This window comes from Myotis yumanensis, unplaced genomic scaffold (assembly GCF_028538775.1).
Source record: "Myotis yumanensis isolate MYYU_CA2020_CCGP unplaced genomic scaffold, mMyoYum1.0.hap1 SCAF_1, whole genome shotgun sequence".
In the NCBI taxonomy this organism is placed as follows: domain Eukaryota; kingdom Metazoa; phylum Chordata; class Mammalia; order Chiroptera; family Vespertilionidae; genus Myotis; species Myotis yumanensis.
In genome coordinates this window covers 199,835,032-199,857,205 of record NW_027223752.1, presented here as the reverse complement: position 1 = coordinate 199,857,205, position 22,174 = coordinate 199,835,032, and the positions used below count along the sequence as shown (strand labels likewise).

Sequence of the window (22,174 nt, the reverse complement as noted above, 5' to 3'; positions counted from 1 at the left end):
AGACACCAACATGCTATGTAAATGTAGAGGATGAGTTGAAGGGAGCCACAGAGACTGATAGCTAAGGATATTCAAGAGCAGAAACAATTGATGAACAGATTCCAAAGCAGGAGTGCACCATCTGGAATGCAGAGGGAGAGGATTAACTTAAAAGAGAGAAGGGATATAATAATGAGCTATGTGATCTGAGGAAAGTCACTTAGCCTTGAAATGGAGTTGGCTCCATTTCTACCTTTGTGCACAAGAAAAACAGAATAAATGTCTCACTTAAAGAACTGTTGTGAATGAGTTTTACTTTCTGGAAACTTGGGATCACTAAGAAATTTCAAATTGAAATTAATAATCCCAACACATTTTTTTAAAAATTAGAGAGAGGACTTCAAAACTAACAACTTGAAAATTGTTAAAAACTAACAAAAAATTGTTAAAAACTAACAATTTTTTTTCTATGAAAAAAATTATCAATATTCCAGCATTTCTGCTAATTATTATTGGAATAATAATTCCAATTATTATTTTTAACTTTCTAAATTCAAGTAAAATTATATTTGCTATACAATATGAAACTCTTGCTTGATTTGAATGGCTACTGTGGATTTTCATAAGTATCAACTTACTTTACTTTTGCTTACAATTTGGTAGTGAATTGCCTGTAGACTCCAAAGTTCCATAGCTAAAGTTTAGATATCATAGCTGGAAATGTAAGTATTTATTGCAATTTCCTGAGCTTGTAGTTGAGAAAACTATGACATATGCTAGAAATATCTACTGAATTAAATTGTGCTGCTATGCAGTGGAAGAATCACAAATAAGAAAAACAATTTTTTACTTTAAAAGTTTGGTTTATTCTAAAAACCAAATATGTTAGAAATATACTAAGTTACACGCTGGTTTCCACCCAAGTTTCACACTTTGGGAAACTGTGCAGATCATTTTTTCTCATTTATCTTCATTTCCTACATCAATTAAATTAGAAGATTGACCTGAAAGATTCCATTATCTTGGAATGGCCAGCATTGTGGAATGAGAGTAGTGTAGTGGGAACCCATTTTATGGGTTTGTCCTGAAATAAATGTGGGTTTCATACTGCCCTTGAAGAGCAGTCGGGACTTGGGCAGTTTCTTAACAGCTTTGAGTCATGGTTTCCTCATGAGTAAGTGGAGACAATAAAATGTATCTTAAAGGTAAGAGTGAAAAACTCTAATACAGGATAGTGCATGCTTCTTAACTGTTAACTTCTTCACCACCACCCATTCCCTCTATCTGGTCAAGAATGCCTATAGGATTGGGGAAAACCCCTCTTATCATATAATATTTACCTCTGTAGCAAAACAAGGGCAAGAATAGTGTACTTGCTAACAAAAAATTCAGAGTCTTTATATTAGTATCTACTAAAATATCAAATAATGTCCCTTGAAATAATGATTTTATGCATAGGCAAAGGAGTTATAGATTATTTTCATAGGCATGTGATGTCACTTTCTAAGAATATAAATGCAACAAAATACAAATATGATTAATTTCCTTGCATACAGCAAGTTGTTTGCTCTGCTCTTTACAAAAGGAGACTGATATCATACAATACTGAGAGAAGGGGAACGTTTGTGGACAGTGGTACCCCTCTTGTAAGAAGGTAGGAATGCAATTCTTCCACCCTGTTTCATAAGCAGATGCTTGTCTAGGAGAAGAGAACCAGCTAAAGCCCATCAGCAGCAGGTCTCGTTTTGCAGATGGTAAACACACTTTTCTATTTTTTGCAAGTAATGTTACATTACAGTGTTACAAATCAACTCCTAATTAGGTTTCCCATAATTATGCTGATGTCCTACAATCTCAGTGTCAAACTCTAGTTACAAAAAACATTCAAATACAAAGATTCATAAATAAGTCTTTGAGAAAATTGGATGCTGATTGAATTTAAAATATTTAGCATAAGACATTCCAACATTTTCATTAGAATGAACTGAAATCATTATACAGAGGCTGTAATTTAAATTCTGCTGGAAAAGGGTCAAGCATGACAATCCGATTTGACTGTGTTCAAAGGGTTTTTATTTTTTGAAAAAATATAAAATTTCATATCTTACACTACAAAAACATGTACATAAACCAAATGCACAGAGAGCTTCAGATGAGGGAAAATACATAAGTGCTAATCCGTCCTTGAATTAATGATGAGGCAGGGACTGGAGATATCCTGATGCCTGGTGTAAAATAAGATACACTTGGCCTGAAACTCAGAGATCTTAATAAACATATTAACAAATGAGTGAGTCTAAGTTTTATTCTCAGACTAATATAAATGAAATTCACATATTCTTAAATAATTAATTGTCAAACCGTAGCAGTCTAAAGATTCACAAGTCTGTTGACCGTTGAAACTTGTGCTATTAGTATAGCTCAGCCTTAATAAACATATTTTGCCACTTTCATTTAGAAGAGACATGCTATTTGCTTTTGATTATTATAAATAGACTCTTTTTTTAAAAAGAATTGGTGTCTTCTCCTAAGCAACAATTATGTGGTCATTCTGGACAAAGATATTGAATCATTCATGTGTCAAAAGACTCTCAAAAATCAACAAGAAATGAAAAGAAATATTTTTTCTACTTTTCATTTGATACATTACTATATAATTAACAGTATGATAGAGAAACATATTTGATGTAACTAGTTGTGTTATATAGTTGCAAAAAGGATGGCATTCCAATTATTAATTTCAAATAAAAGTAGTGTTTTGACTATTTATCCATTATCATCAACATCTTATTGTACCTACTTTTAATCTACTTTGAGATTAAACATCTGGCAGGACATAAGCAAAGACAGTTTACTATCATACTTAGCTTTCTTTTTTCCTTATTTTTAGAAAGAAAAAATGAGAAACAATCTCACTCTACTAGGCAACATTGTACATCTAGTCAATTTCTAACATCTGACTCCAACAGCATTTGCTGTCCAATCCACAGTTACAGCCAAAAAGTCCTCCACAGGTAAGTATCTCTGCTTGTGCTTCTGAGAACCCACTTTGAATGGGAGAAGGAAGGGTGTTAACAATCCTTGGACTTTCACATAGAGATTAAATAGCAGACATGCAAACACATACGTGTTCAAATGATAGTAATGTTTCTTTTAAATTTGAAATATGAAACTATTTCTTCACCATTGCACATGGTTACAACTTTTTTACAGACTGACTTAAGGATGTTCTTAACTTTTGGCAACTCTGAGACTAATTATGCTGGCCACATTTAAGTGTATATAGAATATTGGAATATAATTTTTACAGAACACTGACTTGGTGATTAAAATATGATAAATCAATGACCATGCACATTATTTTTTTTTAAATGAGAAGATGAAAATCTTTACATTTTTACATATAATTCATACATTTCAATGGCCAAGAACAACAGATTATATGGCATTTTTACATGTGAGCAAATGGCAAGATGGGGAAAGTAGTAATTAAGTGATTCCAACAGATATTAGTAAGCTGAATATTACTCCCTGCTTATACTTAATTTTCAAAGTAACATTGACAAAGACTCACGCCCTAAAGATATTGCTACTGGTAGTTACAAAAACATTATGTATCATTTGAAAAATCTATCTTTTGTGGTAAAATTATTGAAACTATGTTTTGTTTTCAGTTGTCTGGTGGGTGACAAATTGAACCAAAATGATAAGAAATCACACAATCAAGATCTGTCAAACCTTGCCCTGGGTTACTGCCTCGCGGCTTTTCACAAAAGCTGTTTCTTTCTCCTGTTCCACTTCTCACATTTATAGATGAGATTGGCACTTCCCAGTTGGTGATATATCCAGAGGCGAACAAATATTTCCTCTCTTAGGGGAAGTACATCTTATTTGAAAGTCTCTTTATTCCTTCTAAAATCATATTGGCATTCCTTAGAAATTTTCAAACAAAATTAAATATGGATGAAAGTTATGTGTCTAACATTTATCTCAATTTACTTTCCAAATGAACACCGAGATTGCAAAGGAAGCAAATCAATTTGATCCAAATTAATGCATAACGTTCTTTTGTGGAAAAGAGGAAATCTACATTGTTACTTCAAATTCTAATCACTTAGATGTATTCTATCCTGACCTTCTAATCATCTTTGAACATATAAAGCTGGAAAACGATTTAGCAGCTATATTTCTTATGTGTAACTAAGTGTGGCTAGTCTATCAGCTCTAAAAATGTATGGTTGTTTCTCTTTTAAATCAATAACTTTAGCCCTGGCCTGTGTGGCTCAGTTGGTTTGGCGTCACACAGTAAATAGAAAGGTTGCCAGTTTGATTCCCAGTCAAGGCACATGCTGGGTTGTGGCTGGATCCTGGGTAGGAGGCATGCAAGAGGCAGCTGACCAATGTTTAGTTCTCACATCAATGCCTCTCTCTCTCTCTCTCTTCCTTCCTTTCTCTCTAAAAATCAATAAAAATATATTTTAAAAAATCAATAACTCTCTTCTTACTTTGAAGCTGTCCAATTGTTACTTTATCACTTAGATCTGGTTGTTGTTTTACAAAATTTAATACAGTGCAACACAATCTCCAATTATTTTGTACAAAAGGGATTCATTTAGCTAATTTTATGTTTATTGAAATGAACAAATGCATCTTTAATAATGGCAATGCCTACTTACTTGCTAATTCCACCTCTCTCTACTTTCTCCCAAAATTTCACTGAACCAGAGTATATTTGAAGCATAGATTGTTTGGAGCCATAGTATACTATAGACCTAATAAGCAATTATAGCCATAATTAGAAAGAAATCAATATGTCCTTTGAAAATTGTTTAGAACTTTTTCTTTTCCTTATTTTTGACCTTGTTCTTTAGCAAAATGCCACATTACTACTTAACTAAAAGGTGGGCATGGTAGAAAGAAGTTATTTCTCAAAAGTTTACTATTTTATGTGCTAACATTCAACTAAAATAGGTGCTTGGGAAAGAGAAAGGAGGTGCCATTAGTATAATGCAGGTATATTTCCTATGGATTTCACTAATCCAGCCTATTCCTTATACCGTTTGATAATCACAAGTAGGCTCTATTTTGTTTAAATGCCGTTCTCCTTGAATCACATGTCATTCCATGATTTCTATAAAGTGTAGTAATACAAAAATTTCATTATTTTAGTAAGAATCTCAGTTTTGTTCATACTCTAATAAACTTTACAATTAGTAGCACAAATGCCAGTATAAGTCTTCATCAAGTATGGTATATAGAGTATACATAGGGTATATCTTATATTGCTTAATAAGGCCAATTAAATAAAACTTTAAATTGGTTCATCAAAATAAATTCAATTTGACATAACTGAATAGAAGATTAAATTTCCAAATGAATAGACAACCATCAACAAATAAAACATGCCAAGTCTTGAAATAGAGAAAATTATGAAGGAAGTAGATACATTTGTCATCATTTCATTGCTGCCTTAGTTATCAAAATTTCTAGAGCTGAGCTACAAGGAAAATGGTTACAAGGGATTAACACTTAGGGGTAATGCTTAGTGCTATGTGCCTGGATTTAACAACATTAACAGAAGTCTGCACAGTTAAATCCTCCATCCTTCTGAAAATGTGCCCTTCGGTGTCACCGTTGCTTGACAAGATATTTTCTGGGACTCAGAAAGGTGAAATTTCTTACAGGGGTGCAAGATTAATGGCTAGAAGAACTGTATTGTCACAGATATCAAAAAGTGTTTTTAAAAAGCCAAAGGGGATTTAATCTTACAGACATTTCCTGTTAGTGAATAAAGAGACTCAGTAGCTTTTGGGAACACGAGAGGAAAAAAGACACAAGCTTGTGTTAAATTTTGTTTCACTGCTTCCCTATTTCTCCTGTTTATATTCCACTCTGGAACACTTGTTCCTGTATGCTGCTAAAATTAAAACTATTAAAAATGCAAGCAGAATGGTAATGCACACAGGTGCAAGCACATATACACAAAACTCCAACTTAAATTGATTCCTGGGTATACAGCAAATGATACAGTATATACACATCTATTACCATCGAGTTTCTAGAAGAGCAGCTGAAAGTAATTCTATAACACAGAAAAATAAATATACACCCTGTATTATACTTGTCCTTGATCAAGCAACATGTTTATACACTAGTTTCTATAACTTAATGCTGTGTAACAGCACTTTAAAATCGCAAAAGACGTTACCTATTAAGAAATTATCTAACCATATTGCTCTTCAGTACACTTATGTAGACAATTAAGACTTGAAGTAAACTTCAGTAAATTGCAGCTTGTGTCAGCCCACACATGACTATAAAACTTTGCCCTTCAAGTAGATTCTTGGAAGTTTTGAAAGGTGCTGCCTTCATTCAGTCTAGAAAGGTGCTGTTTACAGTTATATATCTCATGTACAAAATTTTGTAGAAGTGGTGGGAAGGGTTTTTTGTTGTAAGATAAGATCATGTTTAACCTTGTGTTGTTATTCCAAGGAGGTCATATTAGTTTCTTAAAAAATGACGACACTGAGAAGAAGCTAAAACACTGATTACAAATTCTGTGGCTGAAAGAAATGCTCCCAGAAGGTTTAGAAATCACCGAGTTTTCCCTTCCCCCCTCTTTGTTAAAATAAATCTCAGGGCTTGTTTACAAAGTGCAGAAACATTCATTCAATGAAATGACAGTCAAGTGAAGTTACAATGGCACCATCCCGTTTGCCAGCTGCGCCTTCATTTCTTGAAGGCTGCTCATGATCTTCTTCTGGTGACCGACAAGAGTCACTCCGAGCCGTCTCAAATCCCTGCATGAAGAAAGCACACATTGGATGTATGTATTGATTCAGTTTGTAGCACACCTCAATATTTCAAGCTGGCAAGGAGGCAAGTATTTTACAGAAACTAATTTGATTTAGACATACAGGGTCCAATTCTCAAAGGCAGGCTCCAAAAATGTACCTCAAGTGTCTTTTTATCATCCAGAAACTATTGACAATGAGGAGTGATACTATATTTATTTGCCCCTTTTTAGACATCATAATGTTGGTGGCGCAGAGTGGTAAAAAAACAAATCTGCACATGCTTCCCAATGAATATGTATATGAAAGGGTACAATTTCATTGAACAGTTTTGAAAATATAGATCTACAATATGAACATGCCCTTTTTTTTTTTTTTGCTAAAAGGAGTTAGCATAAAATATATTTTTAAAAAATCACAGCTAAGCTATTGAAGACTAAACTCTGCAAATGACTCAGTCAGTACAATCATTTTATACAACAGATATCTTTAGGAGTTAGTTACCACTACATTGCTTTTATAAAACTTCCAAATATTTTATTTTTTACATGGAATCCAAGTGCCAGAAACTTATATCTTTGCCAAATAATGTCTAGGTTCTACTGGCACTTAGAGCATTCTGAAGATTATACACTATCAGAAAGTCTTTTCAACCAAGGTACTTCCATTCTGTTTCTTCTCAACAAGCTTAAAACAAAGTATCCAAAAGAAAGTTACAAATGTTTAGATTTCAAAACTAACAACATTTTGTGGAGCTCAAGGCCAGTGCCCATGGTTTTAAAATGTTATTTCTTAGGATATTTAGGAATTCTATCCCCTTAAGGGTATGTATTTGGCAAATATAATGATTTGTGTATGTTTGGCAAATGGTAACACTAATTATAAGACAAATGACCATGAACAATTCAACATTTTTAAACGAAGTTGTCATGTTAGATTTCTTAGATAAATATTTTATAGAACGTTATGCTAAAAGTAGAATATTTTTGCATTTAGTAAATGTATTAATTTTAGATTGAGAAGTTTATGAAAATGGATGCAATGACATAGTCATTATATATAAAACTGAATAATTTTGAAAACTCAAAGACATCTTAATTATCAGATGATAGAATTTAAACAAATGGGCATGTAAGCTCCATATGCATTAGTATTGGGAATAATTGTTTATTTAAATAATATATTTGGTTTCTTTTTCTCTTTATGTTTTGATTTCTTATGAGAGATTTAGCAAATGGCAAGTATCTAAAGAAGAAACTGTGCACTATTATGGCAGAAACATATTTCTTAGGATGTAACTATTAAACATTAAACTGAGAGATTATCAAAGCTACAAGACACCAGAATACAATATTAAAATAATAATAATAATAAATAATAATAGACATGGAAAACAATCATCAGTAAAACTTAAAACACCAGTAAAAATTCACTTTGAAACAAAATCACTGTTGTTGGCTATGAAACAGAATACACACTTGCTAGCTGCAGGCTAACACATAAATAAAGGAGGTTTAGTTTATTCTTATTTCTTTTAAAGTAAGCCAGAGTTCTCAGTCTCGCCCCTGTTAACATTAGGCTGAACAGTTCTCTGTGTGGGAGCTATCTCATGCATTGCAGACTATCCAGCAGCACCCCTTATCTCTCCCCACTAAACACCAGAATGGCTGTACCACCTCTGGCCTTTTGTTGTGGTAAGACAAAATATTTCCATTTTTGCCATATGTCTTCTAAGTGGCAAAAATCCCCCCTGGTTGAGAACCACTGCACCAACTATAAAAATAATAGGTCACAATTAAGACATCTAATTTTTATAGGTTTGAAAAATATATACCTCTATGAAATAAATTTTTGCTAATCTCCTTTTATGGATGGGGAAACAAAGTCTTAAAGAATTTAAATTAGTTGGCTAGATAGCACAGCCAGTGGGTAGCAGAGGTAGGGCTAACTAACACCAGGAACCTAATGCCATAGTTCATCCTCCTTGAATTTCTCATTACTCTCAGGTGTGATTTTGAGAAGAGTACTTCAAATTACATGCTATTACTCATTCATCTGTAAAATGAGAACTCTGTAGACATAACATCAAATATCCAAAATTCGAAAAGAGAGAAAATAGTTAATGAAGTAAACTGAACATAGACTTTTTTGTCTGAGACTGTGGTAACCCAATCTATATTTCATGAACATTTCAGTTTTGAGCTAAATAATATTCTCATGTTTCCACATGTAACTGATGAATCATGAAGATTTTTGTTTATCAGGGTATTGATGGGTGCTCACTAGCATACTTTGGGTGTACATTAAGAAAAAAAACCCTAATATTTCTTAATGTAAAACAATAAATCTCTACTGTACAGTTTAAATAACTAATATTTGAAATATAGTTCTATAGTAAAACATGTTTTATCATATGCTTTATATACCCCAGGTGGAAAGGACCAATGTAATAAATACACTTAAATTGCACAATTTATATGGCTAATCCAATTATTAACATTATAGTTTGAAAAATAACCATTATAGTTTGTTCTGAAAAATCTGAAAGAAAAGGAATTTATAGGTTTTCCCACTGAAAAGGCATAAACTTTACATATAAAATACCAAAACCTTAATTTGCAGTATGTAAATGTGTGTATGCAGATTTGTACATGTGTGTGTTTTCCATATTCCAACTCATGGTTGTTTTGTCTAACTGATATCAAATCATTGGTTTGACTTTTTTTTATTTCCACTGTTTTAACTTATTTTTATATTATGGGCAAATATAACTTCATTCTCTGAAAATAACAACACAAGAAACATTCTGGGTCAGTGCTTTGAATGATATTTGTGATGCTGTTTGTAATGATATTGCAAATGAGAATTCAAATGGTATTAGAAAAATATTTCCTGGAGAGGTTAAATAACTTTATTTCTATATTGTTAAATGCATTATTTTCTTTTAAGTAGTTTTGTCTCACACTTTTGCAAATTCTAACAACATCCATTTTACTTCTCAAAGTACATATTAAATTACCAATTTAGCAGTGATAATGTGAGATAAATTTGATAAAAATTAAAGTATTTTACATTTATTGTTAAAGGTGATGCTCTATTTCTAATAATTTTAAAAATGATTTATAAACCATGCATATATACTATTTTACTCATTTTATTTTCCTATATAGAAAATTTTATAGCTGGTCAAATATTTAAGTGTGTCACCTTTATAAAAATTACCCTATTTTATCGTGACCAGATGGAATCTTAAGTAACACCCAAAGACAATTCTGATGATGAAAATTGTATTTCAGCATAGGCTTATAAATTTAAACATGATAGGAGTGGCGTTGTTACAGTAAAAATACTTTGGGTTTTGTCAACAAAGCATGATTAGTTTTAGAAAAGCTGAAAATATAAATAATTACCATTGAATTTTTAAAATATTATCCCATAATATTAAACAATGAAAATTACTAACATTCTGATACTAAAATGGCAAAATGAAAAACCGAGAATAATGAGAGGTGTCTGGTTAATGTTGGACACCTCATTCAAGGTTTGATTTATCCATTGTGGAGGAGTCATTCTTCTCCCTTCTGCTTTACACACCTTTTAGCCATTTCACTTGCTTTTAGCCCCATCAACATTGGCTGGGTAGGAGAAGGGAGAAAAGAGCTTAATGAGTACTCACTAAATTTCAATATTTATTATTTGTCATTCAGTAGTTAGTCTGGAATTTGTTGGCTTAGTCATGATCTTCAATGGATGACACATTGTGAGGTTTAGACTAAAAGTTTTATCTTAATTATATAGAACAAATAGGATAGTCAGTATTTGTATGTGTACTTTCATTGTAAAAAATTAGCATAATGACTGCATTAAAAAGTTAAGAAATTTATTTGAATTAGTGTGTACAAATTTTGGCTCAGCATTTGGGAAACTTTCATTTTAGTAGTTTACACTCAATTGGTATAATATTTAAATTCATTGGGTTCTACTCATTTTCTGAATAATCAGTGTTACAATACAAGCCTGACAATAACTTTAAAAAGCAACTGTAGGCTCAATCTCCAGTAGGTGGTGTGCAGGAGGCAACTGATGAATGATTCTCTCTCATCATTGATGTTTCTATATCGCTCCCTCTCCCTTCCTCTCTGAAATCAATAAAAATATATTTTAAAAAACAACAGAAAAAACTGTAACACTATCCTCAATTCAAATATTTGGATTCAATTTACAACGCACCTGAAGCTCCTCGTCAACAATACCTCAGTGCATTTACACACCATAGTACAGAGTGTTCATTATTGCCATAACAATTACTGTAATATTGGTTCTTTACACAGAATAGCAAGGTTTAGGCACAGAGAACAGCAACAGCAACGTCTAGGGTTGAAAGCCTCTTCTGGTGAACATGTTTTGACTCTAAGATCTCAAATGTTTTATTTTCTTTCCACATTAAGCCATATTTGCATGTGTTGGCAAAAAAAAATAATAAAATAAAATTAAACCTTTATGAAAAATTTTTTTACCTAAGCGAGTGGTTGTAAAACACTAATTCTTTACCCTTCTTTTTTTAAACCCACTATGAGAACAAATTTGATGGCATAAATTATTATACATATTTTTCTAATTTAGGTACATGGCAATTTGATATTTTGTTTTATATAAATAATTTCAACATTTTTATAAGCATTTATTATAGGTATGAATGCATTCTTCAAGTTCTCAGTTTCTATTCTGGCAATAATATTGTTTATAATATTTTATTATAATATTATACATGTTTCATGAAATTAATATTTAGATATGGGTAAAGACCATGTGTAAAGAATCATTATCAAAGTGTTTAAAAAGCTTGTTTTGGTTTTAGCTGGTATCTCAGTTACTTTGCCATAAGTCTTTAATAATGATGAATATATATATATACATATACATACACATATATCTCCTATATAATAAATTACTAATATGAAAATTGACCTGCCGAAACCGGTTTGGCTCAGTGGATAGAGCGTCAGCCTGCGGACTGAAGGGTCCCAGGTTCGATTCCGGTCAAGGGCATGTACCTGGGTTGCAGGCACATCCCCAGTGGGAGATGTGCAGGAGGCAGCTGATCGATGTTTCTCTCTCATCGATGTTTCTAACTCTCTATCTCTCTCCCTTCCTCTCTGTAAAAAATCAATAAAATATATTAAAAAAAAAAAAAAAAGAAAATTGACTGAAGAGCAGAATGACCAGTCACTATGACATGCACTGGCCACCAGGGGGCAGATGCTCAACATAGGAGCTGCCCCAGGTGGTCAGTGCACTCCCAGAGGGAGAGCGCCACTCAGCCAGAAGCCAGGCTCACAGCTGGCGAGCGCAGTGACGGTGGTGGGAGCCTCTCCTGCCTCTGTGGCAGCACTAAGGACCCCTCAGGGGATGTCCGACTGCTGGCTTAGGCCTGTTCCCCCCAGGTGAGCCTAAGCTGGCAGTTGGACATCCCCCAAGCGGTCTCAGACTGTAAGAGGGTGCAGGCTGGAGTGAGGGAACTGCCTCTAGTATGTGTGTGTGTATATATATATATATATATGTATATATATATATATATATATATATATATATACATACATAAACATACATACACATACATACAAAGGGCAATCAAAATTCACAGATACATATTTTTATTTTACTTTATATTTCTGACTAAAGAAGTAACTGAGTACTCGCTATTTTGTGAGTTAGTTACCATATTATTCAACAAATATATTCTTACCAACTAGGAAAAATGTGGTCAAAACACAATAAACAAGAGGACATATAGTTAGAGGTGCTAGACTCTCTAAGAAATGAGCTTCACTGGAGTTAGTTAACCTCTGCTGGCCCAGGTCTTACTAAGGAATGTGTTCAGGATGTGTTTATTTGGGCTCCCAGAATGTGAAGCAATTGACATATGGAGGGCAACATTCCCTGAACAGAAATATGTCCGTGTGACTCCTAATTTCACCTTACTCTTCTGGTCAGAGTAAATTAATTAAAAGACAAAAATATCTGATGGAGGCACTATAGCAAGAGGCAAGAAGCTACCAAAGTAGGAGAGATACAGAAAAAAATTGACCAAACAAAAATTACTGGAGAATACAAATGAAATGGTGAACCATTAGAAGATAGAAGAAGGTATTAGGGCTTGAAAGAAACATACAAATGAAGAGAGTTTGGGGATAGGAAAGTAAAGAAGAAAGAATTAAAAGAAATAAGACAATATGAAATCATAATGCTAAAATATTAAACATAATTATAGTATTTTGGGGTCCCGATGAGACAAAGTAAAACAGGTTGGTAGTGCAAAAACCATTATTTGTGATTGTAACTATTCTGTGAAGGGAAAAGCTAAAAGGTAGTAGAATGATATATATGTATATATGTGCTATTTAAATAAAAAGGAGACATTGTTTAATGCAAATACTTTTATTATATATTTACAAGTAATCTGACATTGGGTAGAAGAAATACCTACAGTATCATTTTAATATAAAATGACAAATGACTTTAATAAATTAAAATGACCATTTTTACTGAAAAATTAAATAGCAATCATGTAAAAATAGTTTTAAATTATCAGTAAACTTTTCTGTTCACTATTTTAAATATAGCACAAATGAGCTCTTTGAGTGTCCAAAAAAATAATGGGCCAAGAAAATGTGTCTTCAAATAGATATGATTGGATGGTGATAGTGAGAATGAGATTCAGTAAATTATGAGAGCAAGCTGAGTGGTGATTTTAGGTCCTTTCAGTTATAGGTGTAATGGAAGAGAAATGTGGAGAATGTGTGATCTTAACTGGTGATAAATGACAGTACCCTGTTACCTTTTTTGTGGCTGTGCAGTGGATTCAATGAATCAAAATGCCAGAATAATACAAATGGTGAACAAGAACTGCTCAGTGCTCATGTTATGTGAAGTGATGGGATATGGACCGTGGCTTACTGCTTTAGAATGTTCTACCATGTTCTAATCCTTATAACGATATTTTAACCTTTGAATTGGTAGGTACTTGAAGTAATTTATCATTATATTTGCAGGTTAAAACATTATTCATGTTTATGTAATCTAGATGAAACCACCATAATGACAAATAATTTTCACAAATAACAAATATTAGGCTGAAATAATTACACATACAGAATATATAATAAAATACAAACCACTTACAACCTTAAAGGATTTAGTATTTAACTCTAGTGATTTTTATTCAATAAGATTTGAGAAATTTCACCTTAATCGTGCAAACATAAGAAGAGGGCACAATTGGTTCCACTGAGATTGCACCAAATAACAAGCCAGAGGCAGGATCTAATATATTCTTGGATGGCAAGAATATAAGGTGCACCACTTAGAGATTAAATGAGATCCCTGCCTGAGAAGCTGTGTTTAAGCTGCTGTTTCCTGGTTGTTCATCATAGCTGAAATTTAAGGATGTTTTTTCTTATGTAGGACTAGTCATACCAATTGTGCTTACATTTGTTTTGTATTTACATTTATATAACACAGAGACCAGTATAAAAACTTTGTCAAGAAAACATCTTTTCCACAACATGAATTACCATTATTTTGCCAAAAAGCTGTTTTCCCAATTATTCAAATATCCCAATGCTATTTGTTTGAAGCATAGAAGCAAAGAAACTGGACACAAGTAGCATTAACCATGCAATTGTTAACAATACAGGCAAAAACGAAGAGGCTTCTTTGAAAGCTGCCACACATGGACAAAAGTTAATTGGTTTGCTTTGACCTCATCCAGATAGGTTTCTGAACAAATTCTCTCGCCCCAGCAATTATGTAAAAATTATCAGAAAAATTACTCACTCCAAGGTCACCTGAGCCACAGCGTCCATTGAACTGTATCCATTTTCCATGAAAATCTCTGTGTACCGGCCCATTTTGATTGCTTCTAGCCATTCACCTACTGATCTGTAGGCCCCAGATCCCAGGGAGCCATGTTCTGCCAATAAAGTAGATACTCTAAAACACATAAAACATAAATATTAAAAGTAATATTTTAATCTTTATAAAAATTTATATTATAATGTTAGTTCATGTTAGATCGTTGGGTCTGTAAGTATATCGATATGGGAAAGTATGTAAATGCAAAACTGGAAGAAAATATTTTGGAAGGCAGCTATGCTCACCACTATACCACCAACGCTGGAAGAAAATATTTTGAAATACAGAACACAACATCAGATGTTTATTCAAATGTTGTTTTATCCAGAGTCTATGAGGAATTGTAGTGACTTAATAAGTTAATTTTCTCAATATAAAACATTAGCTAAAAATTTCATGTAATGATTTAGATGTATTTATTTTCTACTATTGTTTTGTTTATAAAAATAAGATAAAAACTGCTACCAAATATAGATATGCTGGATAATTTGGGCAAAGCCAAATACTTGTAGACCTCACTAGAGAAGCTTGTGCTCACTTAATTTCTTAGGAAGTCTAGAACTTATTGTTGATCTCATTCTCTCACGTAGGGGCACTTGTTAATTCACCTAGGAGTAGTGGAACCTGGAAAACAAAATGTAACTCCAAACACATAAGAGAACTAAATAGGACCAATCAAACCATGAGATGTTTTTCATTATACTAAATCCATACTCTTAAAAAACAAATTCATATTCTTTGGCCAAAAATAACATGACTATTATGATGATAATCATTTTTGGACATGTATCTTAAGGAAATAATTGGAGGAAAGGGCAAAGAGTATATGCACAATTTTTTTTCTTCTACTGAGAGTAAACATTAAAAACAATTTAAATGACCATTAATGGGTATTTATTTAAGTACATTCCAACCATAAGATATAGGATATCTTTCTTTCTACTCATGTTCCCTGCACTTTCTCATTTCTCATTTTCACTTCAAACTACCCCAGTGTAGTTTCTTACAGACCGATTCTATAAAAATTGCTCTGGTTGAGCTGAGCAATGACCTGTATGTTGCCAAAATCTGTGAACATTTCCCAACCTGTAAGGTGACTGACCTCTCATAAATATCCAACATCACCACTACCATCTCCCTCTCAAACAGTTTTTGAATCACCATTCTCTTTCTTGGCTACCATGACCTTGAATGTTCCTGGTTTCTTCTTACTCTCCTTTGCCTGTTATTCCTTCTTTTTTTTTTACTTTAAAATTTGGTGGAACTAGGAGTTGGCCCTTTATATTTTCTGCTCAGGCTGTAACCCCAGTCTACTTAGAGATAATTTTACCCAATTTCTTGCTTCAAATAGCATTTATTATTACCCAATTTTTATCTCCTGTATAGGTTCCTCCTATATTTATATGCCTACATCATGCCTCCACATTTCTCATAGAAATATCACTCCAATATTTCTAAAACCATGCTCATCTTTATTACTTCCATGTCCTCCCAAAGTGCTCCCAGTATAGTATATGATAGAATAGTTCACTCACTCCTTCCTTATCTTCAAATCCCTCACAATCTATCATTGTTCATACTATCCATTCTACCTCCCTATATTGCACATCTGACCACTCCTTTTTATCTCACTTGTTACCACCTTAGTTCAAGACATCATCATCTTACCTACACAACTACTCTAGCCTCCCAGTTATCCTCATAAATTGTACTCTCCCTCTCCATTCCAACACTAAAGTTGTTTTTTAATGTTTTTATTTTGTTTAGTGTATCTCTCCCATAACAGTGTATTGCTCAATGCTGTATACCCATCACCTAGCCCACAGCATGACACAGTAGTTATTTGTTGCACGGGTAAATGGGAATCTTGTAGTGATTTACAGCCATTAAGCATTAGGACCAAAGACTCATTGAAGATGAAATATAGGTGGCAACAGCTGGAGAGGAGGATCTTGAAGTTGAGACTGTGGAAGAGGTGCAAGTTTTGTTAATAGCCAAGCTTAGAATGTGACTATGACAAGAAGATTCCAAGGTGTTTTAGAGACCAAAATCACCAAAGGAGAAAATTTCAAGGTATTGAGAGATATTCAAACATCATCTACACGGTTACTGAAATCAGCAAGCTTTGTTATAGGGATAGAAATATAGAGAACGTGAATGGGTCAGGAACTAACACCTTTTAGAGTTGGGATCTGTAGATGGCTAGTGAGTGGTATAGTCTTAAGCTAAATCTGTTTAAATGAAACCTAGCAAGCTGATTCTACATACTGCATACATGAAACTACAAAAATTCTTTGTAGATTTGTAAACTGCTCTCAAGCTATAATGATGATTCTGATATAAATTAACACATTTTAGAACATAAAAAATGTCCCTTTTGATTTTCTTTCTTTATGACAGCTTAGCATAATTCAAATAAGTAGTTGAGAGAAATATTTAATATTTTATATGGCAATAAACAGTTTGAAAGCAGATATTTTAGGAACAACATAAGAAATGATTGCTAAGAAGATGCATTCTCCAGTTGCTGCCACAGAAAGTTAATGATCCCTGAACAGAGTTTGAAGATTCATTCCTCATTTGTATTTAAAAATGAATTTTTGCCTAGTAAACAAATGTTATGTCAGAATCATAAAACTTACGTAACTTTATCAACAAATTGTTTCTCATTTAGTTCATGTTAGTACACAGGCAATTCAGTTCCTGGCATGACAGTTTTTTTTCTTATAAAAATATACTATTACCTCAAATACAGTGAAAATAACAATTGGACAAATCTTATAGTAAAGAATCAAACTGATTTATTTTTTGAGAGAATAATTCTATAACTTTTCAGGTTAAAGAACAATGTATGTTTTATAAAAATGCAACTATATATATATATATATATATATATATATATATATACTCATTTGCTCATATAAGATCTTTCCACAAGCCCAGCCAGTGTTGTTCAGTTTGAGCATCAACCTATGAGTGAGGAGGTCATGCAGTTAGATTCCAGGTCAGGGCACATGCTTGGGTTGTGGGCTTGATCCCCAGTAGGGGCGAGTAGGAGGCAGCCAATTGATGAGTCTCTCTCATCATTGATGTTTTTTACCTTTCCCTTCCTCTTTAAAATCAATGAAAAAATATATATAAATAAAATCTTGCCACAAAATTACTCATATTTGATTAGCCACATGTCTGTGTTCAACTAGATAAGAGTAAAGGGTCACTAAAAGCATTGTCAATATTCATAAAATATACAGACACTAAAACAAATTCTAAAAACATGAAAAGTAATTATTGGTAGATATCTCTAGTGTAAAATAGATCAGTGCTTATTTGGCTTTTCCTTATAGTCTCATAATTTTACCTTTTCCCCATCCACACCTATGTGGGGTCCAATATACATGGAAATACATGCATTTGAGTGTTTTGGTTTTTAAAAAAATACTACCTAAACTTAGCTATAGTTAGCATTTTTCTGATATGGGCATGTTACACTATTAGATTAGGTATATGTGTTTTTTTAAAAAATATATATATATTTTATTGATTTTTTACAGAGAGGAAGGGAGAGGGATAGAGAGTCAGAAACATCGATGAGAGAGAAACATCCATCAGCTGCCTCTTGCACACCCCCTACTGAGGATGTGCCCACATCCACAGTCCATGCCCTTGACTAGAATCGAACCTGGGACCTTTCAGTCCGCAGGCCGATGCTCTATCCACTGAGCCAAACCGGCTAGGGCAGGTATATGTGCTTTTAAGTATAATCATTTATATTTCATTCATTATAAGAGAGTAACTTTGTGCAAAAAAATGATAGTCAAATAAATTAGTATCATAGATATTTAGAGGTTAATTTATGTCCATAGTGATTTAAATTTGTGGCATCAATCTGAATTAGCTAAATTCAGGATAATCTCTCAGGTCTGGCCTGTACCTGCTCGATGCATTAACCAGCGTCTTCAGGCTACTTGGGTTACGTATCAGCTTGTCCAGCATGTTCACTATTTCATCAAACTTGGGCCTGCTATTTCGGTCTTTCTGCCAGCAATCCAGCATTAATTGGTAGAGGGCAGCAGGACAGTCCATGGGGCTTGGCAGACGGTAGCCTTCCTCTACTGCCTTAATCACCTGCGTAAAGCAAAACAGAACCAGTCCCAACACCACACATTTAGTAGAGAAATTTCCCCCTATTTAACTTTCATCCTTTCTTATGCTTAACTCTTGCAATAACAACCAGGTTCACTATCTCTAAAATCCCCAATTACTTCCATTTGCTGTGAAATAAAACAACAAAATGAAGAAATAAATGTACTCTCACAATATAAAAATATAGGCTTTCTTCATATATTATAAGGAAAATAAATGGTAATCATTTTTACCTAAGAACTTGATGAAGAGGATTTGTAAATTTAATTGACAAAAATAAACAGTTCATGTTTTATTTATCCTTGAATTCTAGAATCAAATAGATATTAAATCTTTTTGTGATTTCTCTGAAAAGTTAATGTCTTTTTAATGAAAATGTATGAGCAGAACCACATTTTTTAAAGTAATGAAACTGCAATTTTATTTCAAAAGAGAGTTTTGGATGGGAAATGATGGATAAGTCAAAGGCTAGATTAGTATAATGATCTCATGTATCATTTAATAATGTCTAGTTCTTGCTGTTTATTATCATCTGCTGATTTCTGTCAGGAATTTAGAATAATTGTCTAGTAACAAAAGCATTACAAATATCACTGATTTTAAATGAAAACCACACATATGAATATCAGTCTAATTGTAAGATTGCTTATCAAAAACATTTGCAATGTCTAACTCCAGAAAATATGTATTTATGCTACTGAATATATTAATATAGGTATTATTGAATTATTAAAAATCAAAAGTTTGTGATACCAAAAATCCAATAAAAATGAATATATTTCTTAAAATCCTATTACTAGTATTTCCTTAACATTGAAAATTAACATTTTTATAAAGATTTTTGATTGATCTGACAAATGGAAAAAAAAACCTAATGATTAGGAAAGAAAATTTACAAAGATAATTTGAGTGATTGGGAAGAAACCAACCTCTTTATGATAAAGGCAATGCCATTTGAACAAGATCAATGAGATGTAAAGAGGGTTAAATGGCAGATTTAAGGACATTGTGACAAAGGGATTGAGGGGAGATGAAAGTATTTGCGATAAAACAAGTTCAGGCCTATCACATGGATGGTTGTTGCTGTTAACTTTAGGCAAGTACATAAATGGGGTAATGAATGTTGACAGGTATAATCTGTACTTGTTTTATTTGATGTGAATGGGGAACATTCATATGAGAATATGCAGAAATCTGGCACAGGAGATATTTGGGCTGATAGTATAAATCTGGTCACAGCCTAAAGTCAGGTGTAGTTTATATCATCCTGGGAAATGCATAAAATAAAGGCTTCTGAGAAGCACCAATAGTTAAGTTCAGGTAGTTGAGAACTCTGAAAATAAATGTTTAAATAAATATTGAATAATTATGAGCAAAATACAAATGCTCCTCCACTTACATTGGGGTCACATCCCAAATAAATCCATTGCTAATTGAAAATACAGTAAGTCAAAAATGCATTTAATAAATCTAACTTACAGAACATCATAACTTAGCCTAGCCTACATTAAACTTGCATAGAACATTTACATTAGCCTACAGTTGGGCAAAATCATGTAATGCAAAGCCCATTTTATAATAAAGTGTTGAATATCTCCAGTAATTTGTTATGGGTATTGCTTTTGCAGTATCATAAAGTTGAAAAGTTGTAAGTCAAACCATAAGTCAGGGACTTGCTGTACTTGAGAGTCACTTACCACCTTAGTTAACAACTCAAAACAACATAAGAAGCAAAAAGGTGATTCCATGAAGGGGCGCCTCCACTGCACAGAGCCACCAGAGTGGCTGCTGAAAATACCCACAATCCAGGCCTTTGGAGGCTCAGAGCCAAGATCTGCAGTGCTAAGGCCCTCCTCTGTGTCAGGGCCCTGATGGGAGACAGATCTAATTGTGTTGCTATGAACATAGGGGTGCTGAGGTCTAAAGAATGCAATTATTGGATTGTGTGGAAAAGAAGAGGAGATGGACTTGAAAGGCCTTTTGGAAAGGACTTGAAAGCCATGATCCTGACTGTGAGGATTGCCCATGACCTGCCTGCCCATGTTTGTCAGTGTCTCCTGACTGTCCATGAGTAGTAATCCCACTTCTAGGAATATATCACAAGAAATCAGAAACACCAATCAGAAAGGATATATGCACCCCTATGTTCACAGCAGCAAAATTTACAATAGCTAAGATTTGGAAACAGCCTAAGTGCCCACTAGCAGATGAGTGGATTAAAAAGCTGTGGTACATCCACACAAATGGAATACTACGCTGTTATAAAAAAGAAGGAACTCTTACCATTTGCAACAGTATGGATGGACCTGGAGAGCATTATGCTAAGCGAAATAAGCCAGTCAGAGAAAGATAAATAAATATTACATGATCTCACTCACTTGTGGAATATAATGAACAACATAAATTGATGGACAAAAATAGATCCAGAGACAAAGAAGCATGGAACAAACTGTCTAACTTTAGAGGGAAGACAGCGGGGGCGGGAGAGGGTGTTAGAGATCAATGAAAGAACTTGTATGCATGCATATAAGCATAACCTATGGACACAGACAGTAGGGGGGTGGGAATGGCCTGGGAGAGATCAAGGGGGAAAAAGGAGACATATGTAATACTTTAAACAATAAAGAATTTAAATTAAAAAAAACCTAAAAGGCAAACTACAATAGAAAATGCTACAAAAACTAAAACATGATTAATATATCTAATGTAGTTAAAGCTCAGACATATCTATAATAATAAAAGCATAATATGCTAATTAAACTGGACATCCTTCCAGACAACCTTCTGGATGAAGCTGGGACTGCCTGGGTCCTGGGTGCCTGCTGGCAATCAGAGGGGGTCTCAGGTGCCAGAGGGAAGCCAGTGCCAGCAGTCAGGGGAAGAAAGGCCTATTCCTGCACAAATTTTGTGCATATCAGGCCTCTAGTTGAAAAATAAAATAAGAAAATAGATAAATGAGAAATAGCTACTAACCAAAAGCTTATAAAAGAAAAAAGGAAAGAAAAAAAAGAAAAAAAAAAGACAGCCATAGTTTTTATAGACAATCTGGCACCATGTCAGAGGTGCTAGATCTGAAATACTGCCATAAGCTCTGCATTTTTGGCATTGGCATGCAAATAAATAGTCTAAACACAATTTAAAGAATGCTACCTCTCCTAATACATAAACCTGCAACAGCGGGTGTCCAACGTGGCACTGTTCACTTGGCGGCAAGTAATTCTATTGGGCCCTTTCTATCATCTAAGGGCCAGTAGGTGCATCTTTTCAGATATATATACCTATTTTGGGTACTGTTTGTTTTTGCTGCCCACAGAGCTTCACCCAACATTATAAGGTTGGAATAT

General features: G+C 33.5%; 1 protein-coding gene across 8 annotated transcripts in view; it reads right to left on the bottom strand.

The window, feature by feature from the left end:
• Positions 1 to 2,044: 2,044 nt before the first annotated feature.
• The window catches only part of EPHA5 (EPH receptor A5), a 327,662-nt gene continuing 307,532 nt past the window's right edge, over positions 2,045 to 22,174 (bottom strand). For 7 of the 8 annotated variants that reach the window (XM_070395748.1, XM_070395765.1, XM_070395757.1 and 4 more), the window contains 3 exons: positions 18,619 to 18,812; positions 14,610 to 14,765; positions 2,045 to 6,779 (listed from right to left, as the gene is read on the bottom strand). In XM_070395748.1, coding sequence (XP_070251849.1) covers positions 6,674 to 6,779; positions 14,610 to 14,765; positions 18,619 to 18,812 — 456 coding nt within the window. In that variant the 3' untranslated portion in view covers positions 2,045 to 6,673. Of the gene's footprint in view, positions 6,780 to 13,239; positions 14,766 to 18,618; positions 18,813 to 22,174 lie in introns of those variants that run through there. The other variant, XM_070395802.1, reaches the window with a different exon arrangement.